The 15,186-nt window shown below is 38.1% G+C and overlaps 1 protein-coding gene across 1 annotated transcript in view; it reads left to right on the top strand.

Moving 5' to 3' along the window:
- COL22A1 (collagen type XXII alpha 1 chain) overlaps positions 1-15,186 on the top strand; it is a 564,322-nt gene that overhangs the window by 506,627 nt on the left and 42,509 nt on the right. The window contains exons 50-51 of the mRNA XM_056823025.1: positions 2,544-2,597; positions 4,055-4,108. Of these exons, the coding sequence (XP_056679003.1) occupies positions 2,544-2,597; positions 4,055-4,108 (108 nt within the window). The remainder of the gene's footprint in view (positions 1-2,543; positions 2,598-4,054; positions 4,109-15,186) is intronic.

Here is a 15,186-nt window from a genome sequence, read left to right on the forward strand (position 1 = left end):
TAATAAAAAGAAAACAATTACATCTCACATGTTTATAGTATATACAATATTTGATCTTTTGATTTTCTTATAGCCCTATCAGGTAGACAAGTCAGATCATAGATTATAATGTCCATTTTATAGATGAAGAAACTGAGCTTTGAAGAGGTTATATTACTCACAGTGAATTATAGCTTTTACATAGTATCAGCTGGTAAGTCATGGAGGTATTATATCACTTGATTTCTTTTTACTCTACAAAGCTCTTTCAACTATGCTTTTGCACATGGTATACTTGGTATTTATTAAGCACTTATTGTGTGCCAGGCACAGTGTAGTAAAGGACTTGCTCAGGCTCTCATCGCAAGTCTCTGATGGAGTAAAGATGCATCTGGACATCTTCTGATTCCATTGTTCATTCTTTGACTCTCCACCCATTGGACACTGTGTAGGTTGTATATTACATAAGATCAGAAAATTACTTAAGGCAGAATGACCTCTTGAAGTTGGTGCTGGACTTGAGGAAAATCCAAGCTTTGTCTCTCACCAGCCATGGAACCACGGACAAATTTTGTCCTCTTTGCTCAGCCTCAATTTCCCCATATTCAAAAATAAAGAGGCTGAACTAGGCACTTGATTCTTAAAGTTCATTCTAGAACCAGAAGTCTGGATTACAAATTCAGCAGGCATTTTTATTAAGTACTTTCTATATGCAAAGGAATTTGCTAGGTCCAGGGAGTACAAAGACAGCAATGAAATAATCCCTGCCCTCAAGGAGTTTGCATACAGAGTTCTGATTTGATTTCCTTCATCACTCCTCTATCTCCCAAAACACAACCAACCCAACCAACCATGTTAGCCATTTGAGTGATGTATCTGAATGACTAATTGCTCTAGCTCCCTTGAAGCTTATTGCCTTTTTTTTTTTAAACCCTTACCTTCTGACTTAGAATCAATACTGTGTAATAGTTCCAAGGCTGGAGTGGTAAGGGCTAGGCAATGGGGGTTAAGTGACTTGTCCAGGGGTCACCCAGCTAAGAAGTGTTTGTGGCCAGATTTGAACCCAGGATGTCCCCCTCTGGACCTGGTTCTCAATCCACTGAGCCACCCTGCAGCTCCCTTGAAGCTTATTTCTCTTAGTATTGGTCTCCCCCTCACACTCAGCCTCAAGTCTAAAGGCTTAGTTTATCCTATAAAACATAGGTTGTGGGAGCCTCTGACAGTTGGCTCTGACAAAAGTAAATCTGATTAAGGTCTCTGGAAGCTCTAAATTGGACAAACCAATCATTGTGTCCTACTCTTCAGGCCAGCGCCTCCTGCTTCCAGTTAAAGACCCCACATCCTTGAGCAAACTTGACTCATGCCTGGAGGATGTTGCTTTGTCTCTCATTCCATGCTACCTTGGCTGCTCCACTCCTTTGTTCTTGGGGGCCTCGCCAGATAGATGCAAGTTTTCTTCTCTGCTATTTGTTCTCTGGGAATAAAAACCAAGTTTTTCAGTGTCTGTTGAATATTCAGGAGCTGGGCAGCTGACATTTTTTAGGGAGAGCTTTGAGAAGCTGACTGATTTTATGGTCTTGAGTCATCACTTACTTTTATGAAGTACATATTATTTCGCATATATAGACTCTAATTTCTTCATCCATAAAATGGGTGTAGAAGCACTAGCACTATTGAGCTCTGGAGTTGTGAGCATCATATGAGATAATATAGGTCAAGGTGCTTTGTAAACTGTCCAATGTGTGCAACAGTGGGGGGGGGGGGATAATAAAAACACTGTTTTTGAAAGCAGAGAATCTGGATTAAAATGCACCTTTGATAATTTACTATGCAGGTCAGAAAGAGCAAATTATTTCACATTCCTGGGCCTCAGTTTCCTCATCGGTGAGGGAAGGCGAATTGTAAAATAGAAGGCCTCTGGATTTCCCTTATGATCCCATAATCCTATCTATTAGTTTAAAGCTTTAAGGATTTGTAATTTTATCCTCGTAGGCATTTCTCTCTACCCATGCATGCCTCACTCTCTGCCTTCCCCCCATCAACGATTTAATGAGTTGCTGTGGACCAGAAATCCATCACCTGGTTGTCAGCCTCCTGGTCCTGAAACTCCTCAGTGAGCTAGGCTGGTCTTCAGGTAATGGGCACCTTGCCAGGTGCTATTCAGAGACTTCACAGTCCTGGCTGAGCTTGTGATAGGCTGCCAGCCCTCATCTCATCCTCACCCCAAGGGACAGCCAAGGAGGACTTAAGTGGAAGTTGATATCATTATTATAATTCTACTGATTGCATACTCATCCTTGTTACTGGAGTTGGATCCACTTCTCCATTCCCTGTTGTTGTTGTTTTTTTTCCCCCCATACCTGAAAATCCTAGAGGGAAGAGTGGATGTGTTTCAATAGTCCCCAGCATGGACCTGAGTGTGGGTGACTTATGGAGTCATGTCTGTTCAATGCCACGAATGAACAGGAGACTTGATTGTTCTTATAGCTGCTGTGATGAAGCATATCCTCCAGCTCTGGGAGGAAGTCTTCCTTCTTATGTTCTCTCTATTCCCCCCCCTTTAGGGAGCAGTTGGTGCCTCGGGACCTGCTGGCCCACCAGGAAGCCCAGGAATGACGGTAAGCCTTCCACTACCGAGCCTTCCCTCATCTGAAGAACAATCATGTTGAATGAATTACTAAGTTCTATCCATTCTTCTTCAGTAATGTCTTTCCCCTCTATTGCCTCCGTCCACTTCTGCTGGCATTACCCTAGTTTGATCCCACGTCCCCTTTCATCAGAAGTAATAGAAGCCCATAAAACTGATCTCTCTGCCTCTGGTTTCTCCCTCCTCCATTTCCTCCCCAAAAATACAATAAACAACCCCACATCTTAATACATAATTCTGATGATATCCCTTATCTACTCCAAAACCTTGGAAAGCACTATTTTTCCTGTAAAATGAAACACCTTTATTCATACATTCTGGCCTGCTATGATCTTGTTTTAATTTGTCTTTCTGACTAGGGTCAAGAAAGAAGTCTTTGTTTTATTTAGTTCAGTATAGTCTAATGGTAAGCAAAATGGTTTTGAAGTCAGGGGACCTGGTTGAGGACTATTTAAAATCTGAGTGACCTATAACAAATCATGTAATCTCTCTGGTCCCCAGTTCCTTTATCTATGAAATGAGGGAGCAGATCAAAGTTTCTCTTTTTTTTAAATAGCAGACCCATTTGGCAAATTGGTGATATCTTTGGACTTCTCCAAATGTTGTGAATGAATAAAATAAAATACATAAGATTACAAAGGAAACCAATTATGCTGAACTACAGATATCAAAAGATCTTCAAAAAGACAATTCGTGGACCCCCAGGAAAGAGCCACTGCTCTAGACAACCTTTAAGACTCCTTCCAACTCGAGGTTCTAATTTCATACATAGAATCATAGACCTCCAGAAATGAGAGACCTGGAAAGTTATCTAATCCAATTCCTTATTCAGGCATAAATTCCACCATTGGCACCCATGCCAAGCAGCCTAAGAAAGGCTTCTTCTATAAGGTGGTATTTTAGCTAAGACTTGAATGAAATCTGGAGGTAGAGAAAAGCAGAATAAATATTCCATGCATAGGGGACAACCATTGAGAATATTCAGTATAAAAATGGAATGTCTCATTCAAGCAACAGTAAGGAGTCCAGATCATGGATCACAGATGAATGGCTGGGGGTGAAGAATAAAAAGACTTTAAAGATAGGAAGGGTTCAGGTTGTGAAGGGCTTCCTGCAGGTTATGGACAGCCACTGGAGCTTATTGAATGGGATTCTGACATGATCAAATCTGCATATTTGGAAGATTGAGTTGATAATTAAGAAAGGACTGCAATAGGGAGAGACTAGAGGCAGAGAGGCCACGGCAGAAGGGAATTTCAGCAGTAGCATAAGCTCTGGATCAAATGTATTTCCAAAACTTGGAGTATTTTTGTTCTCAAAGGGTCTTCTGCCACAGCAGACTCTGGCCTTAATGTTCTGAACCTGTTCTTCTCTGGGAAGTGCATAAAAAAGTGAAAATAGTGCAGCCATGTCTCTGGTCTTTTGCAGGGTAAAGATGGTCCTCCTGGTCCCCAAGGCCCTCCTGGATTACCTGGAATTCCTGTAAGTAGCATTTGATTATTTATTCCTTCTAAATCATTCAGACTTTAGTATTAAATGTGGTATTAGAGCAAAAAAGATTCAAAGTGTCAGTAAAGAAGGGAGGAATTTACAGTTGAGACCTACAATATACCCAGCCATTATTCCTGGAGATTATATGTTAATGCCTCTGCTACTTACTAGTTCTATGACCCTGGATAAATCATTTCATCCATGATCCTCAGTTTCCTCATCTGTAAAATAGTAACAATACCTTGTAGTGTGGTTGTGAAGTTCAAATAGAAAAAAAATATATAAGGTTCTTTTTCAAACATGAAAATGTTATATAAATATTACTATATAGTATACTCTTGCCAATCTACATAACAATATTTCATATTATTTAGTAGGGTATTTTTTTTTATTACAACACTCTTCCTTCAAAAAAAAAGCTTTCCATTTTCCTAGATCTACAATTCCAGTTTATCAAACTGATTCTCCTAAGACATGTAGCTTTCATTCTGGTCATTGTCCTCTAGACATAGCCCAACTTAATCAATGATCTTCCAAACACAGCGAATCCTATTAGTTGTGTCTCTCCATGGCCAGCCCCTAGACTATGGTTTCCAGCCTGCCCTACTCCTAGGAAGTTCAGAGTAAAATCAATAAAATTATTTTTGATGAGCAAATTGTTACAAAATGCTGCTTGTTCTTAGTGAGTAACCAACTGACTACACGCCAAAGCATAAGCTATAAAGTGGCCCTTCACTCATTGGTACTGTGGGGACTGGGATCTTCAGGCTGGTCCCTCCTCTGTGTCAAGGCATCAACAGTGAGAAAATAGTCTTACTTTATGTGCAGTCATTCACTCATAAGCCTGCAAATGAGAGTACCTGCAAAAGAGGTGACAACCCTGGGGTGGTTGTCCCATGATCTATTATCTCATTAATTCAGTAAGAAAAAAAATCCACCTTTTTAAGACCTAGCTCAACTGCTACTTTTTGCAAAAAGCTTCCCTAAATCTTCTTAGGCAAAAAAAAAATCATTCTCTACTGAGTAAATATAGATAGTACTTTCTATTCTCACAATACTACTTTCTCATTCTACCTTGCATTGCATCTTGTGTCATGTAAACTGTGAGCATATTTTATCTTTCATAGTAGACAAAAATTTCTTGAGTCAAGTCCTTATCCTATTCACTTTTTGTTTAATTTTGTATATTTTTCTAGATGCCAATATAATTTTTAACCCTTACCTTTTGTCTTAGAATCAATACTAAGCCTTGGTTCCAAGGCAGAAGATCACTAAGGACTGGGCAGTTGGGTGGGGTAGAGAGGTTAAGTGACTTGCCCAGGGTGACACAGCCAGGAAGTACCTGAGGTCAAATTTGAACCCAGGATCTCCTGTCTCTGGGACAGCTCTTAATCCACTGAACTACCTTGCTACCACTGATACAATTTTTAATAATTATTTTCTGACATCTTGCAATTCATTCTCTCCAAGTTGGCACATAATACATGGGTTTTATATTTATTATACAATATAAATTTTCAGTGGAAGAAGACATATGTTGCTTATACTAAAGGAAAATTCATAGAATAAATAAAATGAAAAATTGTATGCTTCCATCTTCATTTAGACTCTGTCAGCTCCTTCTTTGGAGGAGAATATCCATTATACTAGTTAAGAGTTCATTACACCCAGTAGGTACTGGTAAAGATTTATTGATCAATGGAAAATGTTTTGAGTGCATTTTATTCTATTCCCTTTGATAACATTCTTATTTTTGTAGGAATCTGATCCCCTTAGGTTATATCTTAGCTCCATGAGAGCCGAAACAGAATTATTTTTTCAGTTTAGTATCCCCAGCAATGAGCAGGGGATGCAGCATGTAATGGGTACTTAATAGATGTATCATTAAATTCATTTCACCCAATGCTTAGAGCTTACACAGAATAAAAATTGAGTCCCCGCCCTCAAACAGCTTATAAGGCATCTAGAAAGAGAAGATTTAAACACATGAAGGTTAATAATTAAAGCGATAATCAATAATAGAAAAAATGTGGGCAGAATATAAATACCAAATGGGTGATAATAGAAAACACTAATATCATGTTATCAGGGAAAGGAAATATCCTGTGAACTTATAAAGCCTCATAAAAGGGAAGGGATTTTTCTTCCTTTAACTATAAAAAAGATTTGGGCCAATGGAGAAGAGTAGAAAGAGATGTCTAGGTAAGAAAAATCTGCAGGACTTAGAATATGCAATGTATGTTCAGTGGGGAGGGACAGACAGTGAGGAGCCCAGGATGGATGAGAGAATTATTTCTGTTTAGTAGCTCAGTCATTAATTATTTATGTCACCCTGGACAAATCACTTACTCTTTTTTAGCCTTAGTTGACCCATCTACAAAATAAGAGAATTTCACTGGATAATTTCTGAGCTCCATTTTAGACCTAACATATTATGGAGAGAAGGCTAGAAAGGAGCAAAATGCTGGTGGTCCTCCAATACTAGACTAAGGAGAAGGATTTTATTCTGAAAGAAGTTAAGTGTGCATATGTGAAGTGTGGGTTTTACTACTCTTGGCTCTTTTATTTCGGATATTAAGAGCTGACATTTATATACAAAGATTTATGGATATTTTAAAAAATGTTATTGATACCTTTGATTTTTCTATTTTATTGTCCAGTAAATCACTCCCTTTGCCTACCCAGATAGCCACCCCTTTAATCAAATAAGTTTTTTAAAAAGAAGGAAAAAGAAGTTCAGCAAAACTAACCATTGCATCAGTTAAACTTTATAATTATATAAATGCATGTATGTTATATAATGTCATTATATGAATATATAAATTACATTAATACAATTACATAAAACTTTACAATATAGAGATGATTGTTCCATATCCACAGCGATCTACCTCTGAAAAGAGAGGCACTCACTAATATATCTCTCCTTTGTGCCTAAGCTTGGTCATTAAAATAAAAACTTGAGTTATAATATGTTGTTGCTTTCTATCAAACTGCTATAGGTATTGTTCATATTTTTTCCAGGTTCCTCATACTTACCTTTGTATTAGTTCATATAAACCTTCACATGCCTCTCTGTATTGATTATGGGTTCATTTTCATATAACACAATGATATACCATTGCATTCATGCAACACACTTTTTTTAACCACTCTACAGTGTAAGGGGGAGAAAAGGGGTTTGGTTTTTTTATAAAGGTTGGCTTGGATTATTTAAGAATAGGGTTGCCAGGAATTTATATTAATTCCAAAGAGATTTATTTATAATTTATTTACAAAATATAGAAAGAGTGAAAATAAGAAAATGAGAGAGGATAGGGTAAGATATGTAGCCAATGCACTAAGTATTTTACCCTGACCCCTGGCTCAACCCAGGCAAGGCTTAGCTGGAGAAGCCTAGGCCTTAAGCTGAGGATCTGGGGATGCAGGGAGCCTCTCTCAAGGGGATAGGTCTCTCCTGAGGCTAGTCCCTTCAGAAAATCCAGGAAAAGAGTCAGCTCTTTTTACTCACCACGTGTCAGTCTAAAGGGAGAAATTTAAGAACAGGCTCACCAGGAACAGGGTCTCAGGTCCAGTCAGCAGATTCTTCACCAGCCTCCAACTCAAATTCAGAACTTCAGAAGAAGTCCAAGTTGAAGTCTCAAGCATGAGGAACTTGAGAACTCTCCAATGAGTCTTCTGAAGATTTCTCTGAACATCTCCCCACAGGAAGTTGTAACTCCTTTTTAAAGACACTTCCTTTTCTGTTACTTCCTATGCCTTCCTCCACTTTTATGTCTGCCAATTACTTCTAAAGCTTCGCTTAGGACTGCCCAGGGGGCAGTCAGTTTGATTCTGATTTGTCACCCACTATTGCACACATGGGTTACATACTTCCCCCACTCAATGATTAAGTAAGATGTGTTTATACTTTTGGTGATTAAATCTAAAAATGGGCCAGGGGGTTAATTTAATCTTCACAACAGTCTTTTAAGCATATATATTTCCCCTAGTCCTTTGCTACCCAAAAAAAGGATAAAACATTTCCTTACATCTTCAGTTTCCTTGGATTATACACAGTAATAATTTTTTGAATCAAAAAGTGAGATTTTAGTCACTGCAATAGCATCACTACAAATGAGAGGGAGAAAGAGAAAAGAAAGAAGTAAATAGAGGGAATAAGAGAAGCAAGAAGAGGAGGGGAAGAGAAGAGAAACTCCACAGAACCCTGGGATTTATCCAAGTATGGGCTCAGAAAGTATATAGGCTAGGCAGTTTCAGTGGATAAAACACTAAGTCTGGAGTCAAGGATATTTGAGTTCAATACCACCCTCAGACACTTACCAATTAATTAATTGACCTGAGCAAGTCACTTGACCTCTCTTTGTCTCAGTTTCCTCATCTATAAAATAGAGGAAACCTTAGTACCTATTTCTTAGGACTGTTGTGAGAATCAAATGACATATTAATTGTAAAGAGTTCTTAGCAAAATGCTTGGCAAACAAGAAGCCTAATATAATAATAATGTTTATTATTATTATTGTTATATGATATGCATGATAATCCATGAAAGATTTAGAAGATTCAGTCCAGACAGGTAGGAAAAGTATAAGGAGAGCAACGATTTGTTAGAACCAAGGGAAAGTGCATCAAGGAGGAAGGAATGGTCAGGAGTGTCAAGAGGGACAAAGAACATTTGAATTTGATAACTAATTTGGCATTGAAGAAAATATTGTTGTTTTATCAGGAAGTATGTTTGCAATAGGATGAGAAATGAGAAGGTTAGAAAGTGAGGGCAATGCTTGTAGATGGTCTTATTCTAGGCTCTTGTTGGCTTTGGAAGGGAGGAACAAACTAAGATCCATTTTGAGTCAAGAGTGTGCCAGTAAATGTTTAATGAAAGACTCCAAATAGCATTAAGTTTAATTTCCATCATTAATACCTCCTTAAATCTAGACAAATGACCAAGTTCTATGTCGTAGCATTTGTTGATTTGTGAAGTATGAATACAGCTCACAATGAAAATTTAACCACTAGCTCTCCAAGTTGGTTCTAACTAATTCCAGAAAAGCCCTGTTTTTAGTGGATAGCAGGATCGAGTGATGGTACTCTAAGGATAGAGGAGATGTGGGCACATCTGTATACCTCATGGAAGGAGGCAATGGATTAAAATTATGGGATTTTTAGGTCTGAATCTCAAAGAAATAAAAAATATGGATGGGCCTGTTTGTACAAAAATATGTATAACTGGGCTTTTCCTGGTAGCAAAATGGAAACTGGGGGGATGTCCTTTAACTGGGGAATGGCTGAACAAATTGTGGTATATGATAGTCATGGGGAAAACAATTGTGCTATAAGAAATGATGAAATGGTTGATTTCTATAATAACTAGAAGGACCTAAATGAACTAATGCAGAGTGAAACAAGTAGAACCAGGAGAACATTGCATACAGTAACTGAAAAACTGTGGGATGATCAAATGTAATTGACTTTGCTACTAATAGCAATACAATGATCCAGGACAATTATTAGGGACTCATAAAAAGAGCATTATCCACACTGAGAAAAAGCACTGTGGGAGTAGAAAAGCAGAAGAAAAACATGATTTATCACTTGCTTATTCGGGTATAGGATTTGCGGTTTTGGTTTTAAAAGATTACTCTACAAAAATGAACAATATGGAAATGGGTTTTGAGTGATAATACTTGTAATACCCAGTGGAATTGCTTGTCAACTATGGGAGAGGGGATGGACGAGGGGAGGAATACAACAAGAATCATGTAAACTTGGAAAACTTATGTGTAGATTTGTTACTGGAATAAAATAAGGAAAATGTTTTTAAAAAGAAAATAAAAATATAGAGAAGTTTTATAAGTAGTAGATTAAGTCACATCTTTTGCATATTCAAGCACTGTTTCATAGGTCTTCCTATGAAACATAGGTCTTAATAGTATCCCCTGGAAAAAAAAAGAAAAAAAAGGTCTATCCTTCAAGTTTAACCTTGATATTCTCTTATCTGCTAGGTTTTAAGTTTCTTGAGGACACAGACTTTGTTTTATTAACATTTATAACTGATTCTAAACCTAATGCAATATTCTGTTCACTAAATATAATACCCACTAAATATTTGATGAATGAATGAATGAATGGCTGTATTCTGTGATAAACATAGATCCATAGGAGTAAATCTATGAAGACCTTATTAAACACAAAATTCTGCTTTCCTTGTAACCCATTCCGCTGATAGCCCCCACATGATGTTCTGTGCTCAGAGGCATCCATAGATTGCAATGTGACTGTTTCTCTAAGTGCTTCATGCTGACTTTGATAAGAAATCTGTGCTCATCCCTGCTGGAGAAAAGTTTGTTTGTTTTTTTCAATTGCACATCGTTTATGCTCTCTTTGACTAATCAGTCTAACACTCTTTCTCTCTTTGCCCTCATGCATTCAAAAAATTGTTTTGGAAAACAACCTTTTAATTTAGGGGGGGAAATCAATAACAGCCTCCCTATAGAAATCCTATGCTTACTAGTGAGCTTGGGGGCACTCAATTCTGACATATCTGCAGAGATACATTAAAACTACATGGCAGAAGTCTAGGTGGCAATTGAATGACAATTTCGATGAGAAGTTTCTGTCTACTAGCAATATGGGAGTTAGTTTTTTATTGTTTTTATTGCTACTTTTTGGTTTTATATCACCCATTTCCCCAGAAAATCCTTTACATAACCCCACCTCATCCCTGGAAGCTTTCATTATAATGAAAACATTAAAGTGAGAGGAAAAAAACAATATTCAGAGAAAATAATCAAATTACTTTATCCAAGTCTAATATGTAAAAAAACGGGATAACTAAATGAATCAGATTAAGAACAGTATAGTTCTGTCAGATAACCTTTTCCTGCTACTGACTCTTCTCACTAATCCATATCACTATTTGAAACTATTTTAAAATTTTACCAAGATGTTTTTACAAGATCCCTGCAGGTTCTGTAGTCCAGTGCTCCATCCACTGTGGCCACCAACCTGAGCAGGTGACTATTATAAACTTAAAAAAATATGCCACATGCGTGGATCTATTTTTGTCAACTATGTAAAGTGTCCAAAGATCTGATATGGGCTAAAGATAGTGAACCAACTAGCAAACTTTATTAATATGCCAACTATGTACCGTGCTAGTTCCTAAGGATATAGAGACAAAATGTTGCAATCCTTGCTTTCAATAAGCTGACATTCAAAGAGGATAACAGCAAGCATGAATAAGTCTACATAGAATAATAGAATAAAAAGAAAATATATTCAAGATATTTAAATGTAAAATTGTATTCCAAAACAGGGTTCCCAGGATGTTTTTAATGTTTGGGCTTGAGCTGCATCTTTTTTGTGGGTTGCATTAAAGTTCTGAGCTGTGTCACTTCTTCCCTCCAACCCCACACTAAAGAAGGTATCATTTGACAAATATATCTATATCTATATCTATATCTATATCTATATCTATATCTATATATCTATATATATATATCCCACACACATGCATGAAAAACTGTGCCATGCATGCTTCCATTTATCACTTCTTTCTCTGGATATTTGCAGTTATTCTTTATTGCTGTTGATGTATCTAACTTTCATTTCATTTTTCATAATTTCATCCAGGTCTTTCCATTTTTTTAATTAACCTACTCTTAATTTCTTACTGCACAATAATATTTTATCACAATTATATAGAGCAATTTGTTTAACACCAATCCAATCAATGGGCAACCCCTCAATTTCTATTTCTTTGCCATCACATGAGAGGGCTACTATACATATTTTAGGACTTGTAGATCCTTTTCCTTTTTCCTGACCACTTTGAGAAACAGACCTAATGTTTGGATTGCTATGTCAAAGGGTATAAATCCATATTGCTCTCCAAAATAGGTAGATCAGTTCACAGTTCCACCAGTAGTGTATTAGCGGCTCCATTTTTTCCCACATCTCTTCTAACATTTGTCATTCTCCCTTTACATTGTTTTAGCCAATTGAATAGTTGTGGAATTGTATCACAGAGTTGTTTAAATTTGCATTTGTCGGACTTCCGGGTAATCATGGCTGCAATCTAGACGCGGCACGCTTCCTCTCCCCAGCACCGAACGAGATAGACTACATCAAAGGAGCATAAAATCACCTTTGGAGGAACAGAAGGACTCCCCAGTACCCCACAGAGGCAAAGGTACGTGGGGCTTGAACATTTCCACACTAAAACAAGAAGGAAAAGCTTGCACAGAAAAGTGAACTGAGCCGCCCTTCCCCCACCCCACCTCCCCCACTAAACCAGAGTGAGCTACCTGAGCGCTCACCGGGACAGCGAGTGAGTGGGGAGCGTCTCTGTCTGGGGGGGCACTCCAGGGTCCTTGGGAGCTGGGGACTGCCAGGAAAAAAACGTCTCAGGGCGCTTTTACTGGAGAATCCAGCGGACCTGGACTCGGTGCGGGCTGCGCTGAACAACGCGCGCTGATTATCTGGGCGGAGCTGAATACCTGGGCTCGGAGGCTGGGAAGAACTAGTCTGAAGCAACCTAAATTCACAGAAAAACCGCTCTTATAACCCAGACCCCAGACCAAAAAGGAAAGGGAAATAAAACCACCAAAGGGATGGCTCACATGGCCCAAAATCAAGCCTCCAGGAAGAAAGGGAAAAAAGTGACTATTGAAAACTTTTATGGTGGAAGTACCCAAGGAAAAGAGGAGAATGAGGAGGAAATCCAAAAAAATTCAGAACACGCCTCCCAAAATGGAAACTATCAACAAGCTCTGGAAGATCTCAAACTGGAACTTATCCAAAAGATGGAAACCTTCTGGAAAGAAAAATGGGAGAAAGAGATCAGCTGTCTGACAGATAAGACTGCTCAATTGGAAAAAGAACTCGAAGCATCCAATAGAAGGGCAGACAAGGCTGAAAAGCAAATCCAGTCCCTAATGACCAGAATTAAGGACCTCGAAGAAAGTGAGATGATAAAACAGCAAGAATCAATAAAGCAAACCCAAATAATTAATGAATTGGAAGAAAACAGAAAATATCTCACTGAGAAGGTCACGGACCTGGAGAACAGAGGAAGACGAGAAAATCTCCGTATCATCGGTCTCCCAGAAAAACCAGAGGTAAACAACAAATTGGATATTATTCTAGAGGAGATTATAAAAGAAAATTGCCCCCACGTTCTGGAGCAAGGGGGCAAAATAGAAATAGAAAGGATTCATAGAACACCTTCTATACTAAATCCCCAAAAGACAACGCCTAGGAATGTAATTGCCAAATTCAAGAGCTTCCAAGTAAAGGAGAAAATCCTACAAGAAGCCAAGAAGAAGAGCTTCAGATATAAGGGGGCTCCCATAAGGATCACACACGACTTAGCGGCTAATACACTAAGAGACCGCAAAGCATGGAACACGATATTTAGAAAGGCAAGAGAGCTGGGTCTCCAACCAAGAATCAACTACCCAGCAAAACTGACTATATACTTCCAGGGGAAAGTATGGGCATTCAACAAAATAGAAGATTTCCAAGCATTTGCTAAGAAAAGACCAGAGCTCTGTGGAAAGTTCGATATCCAAGCACAGAAAGCAAGAGAAACATGAAAAGGTAAATATGAAAGAAAGGGAAAAGGAGATAAATCTTATCTTTCTCTTTAAGTCAAACTCCCTTCTATAAGGACTACATTTACATCTAATTATATATATTAATATGTGGGGAAAATGTTTTGTGGAACTCTTATAAATTGTATCATCATAAGAGTAGTTAGAAGAAACATGCATAGGGAAAGATTGGGGAATTAAGAAGATTTGGGGAAAGTTGGGGCAAAAAAAGGAAAAGGGAGGGGGGAACCGTGATAATACTAAGATTAACTTCAAGAAATAGGGGGGGAATCAATAGAATAAACTTTCCCATATAAAGATACACATGGGAAGGGGAGGGGAAGAACTCTCATATGAGAAGGAGAGGAAGAAAGCGTGAAGTGGAATTACTTAAACCTTACTCTCAGTGAAATCAAATCTGAGAGGGAAGTACATCTAGATCCAGTGGGATCCTGAATTCTATCTTATCCATTAGGGCAAGAAAGAAAGGAAAATCAGGGAGGGGGGGGGGAGAGAGTACAAAAAGGGAGGGAGGGAGAGGGGGGAGGGGAAGGGAGCATAAAAAGGGAGGGGCTAGAAAGGGAAGCATCTCAAGGGAGGGGACTAGGGGGACTGACCTAAAGTAAATCACTGGTTCAAAAGGAGAAAGCTAAAGAAGAAAGGTCAGAACTAGGGGAAGACATCAAAATGCCAGCGAATCCACAAATAACAATCATAACTTTGAACGTGAATGGGATGAACTCACCCATAAAACGCAGACAAATAGCAGATTGGATTAGAACACAAAACCCTACCATATGTTGTCTTCAAGAAACACATATGAGACGGGTTGACACTCACAAGGTTAGAATTAAAGGTTGGAGTAAGACCTTTTGGGCCTCAACCGATAGAAAGAAGGCAGGAGTTGCAATCATGATATCTGACAAAGCCAAAGTACAAATAGACCTGATCAAAAGGGACAGGGAAGGTAAATATATTCTGCTAAAAGGAAGTATAGACAATGAGGAAATATCACTAATCAACATGTATGCACCAAATGGTATAGCATCCAAATTTTTAATAGAGAAACTAGGAGAATTGAAGGAGGAATTAGACAGTAAAACCATATTAGTGGGAGACTTGAACCAACCACTATCAAATTTAGATAAATCAAATCAAAAAATAAATAAGAATGAGGTAAAAGAGGTGAATGAAACCTTAGAAAAATTAGAATTAATAGACATATGGAGAAAAATAAATAGGGACAAAAAAGAATACACCTTCTTTTCAGCACCACATGGCACATTCACAAAAATAGATCATACACTAGGTCATAGAAACATGGCACTTAAATGCAGAAAAGCAGAAATATTAACTGCAGCCTTTTCAGATCACAAGGCAATTAAAATATTGATCGGCAAGGGTACATGGAGACCCAAATCAAAAATTAATTGGAAATTAAATAACATGATACTCCAAAATCGGATAGTTAGAGAA

The sequence above is a fragment of the Monodelphis domestica genome, chromosome 3, assembly GCF_027887165.1.
Source record: "Monodelphis domestica isolate mMonDom1 chromosome 3, mMonDom1.pri, whole genome shotgun sequence".
Taxonomy (NCBI): Eukaryota; Metazoa; Chordata; class Mammalia; order Didelphimorphia; family Didelphidae; genus Monodelphis; species Monodelphis domestica.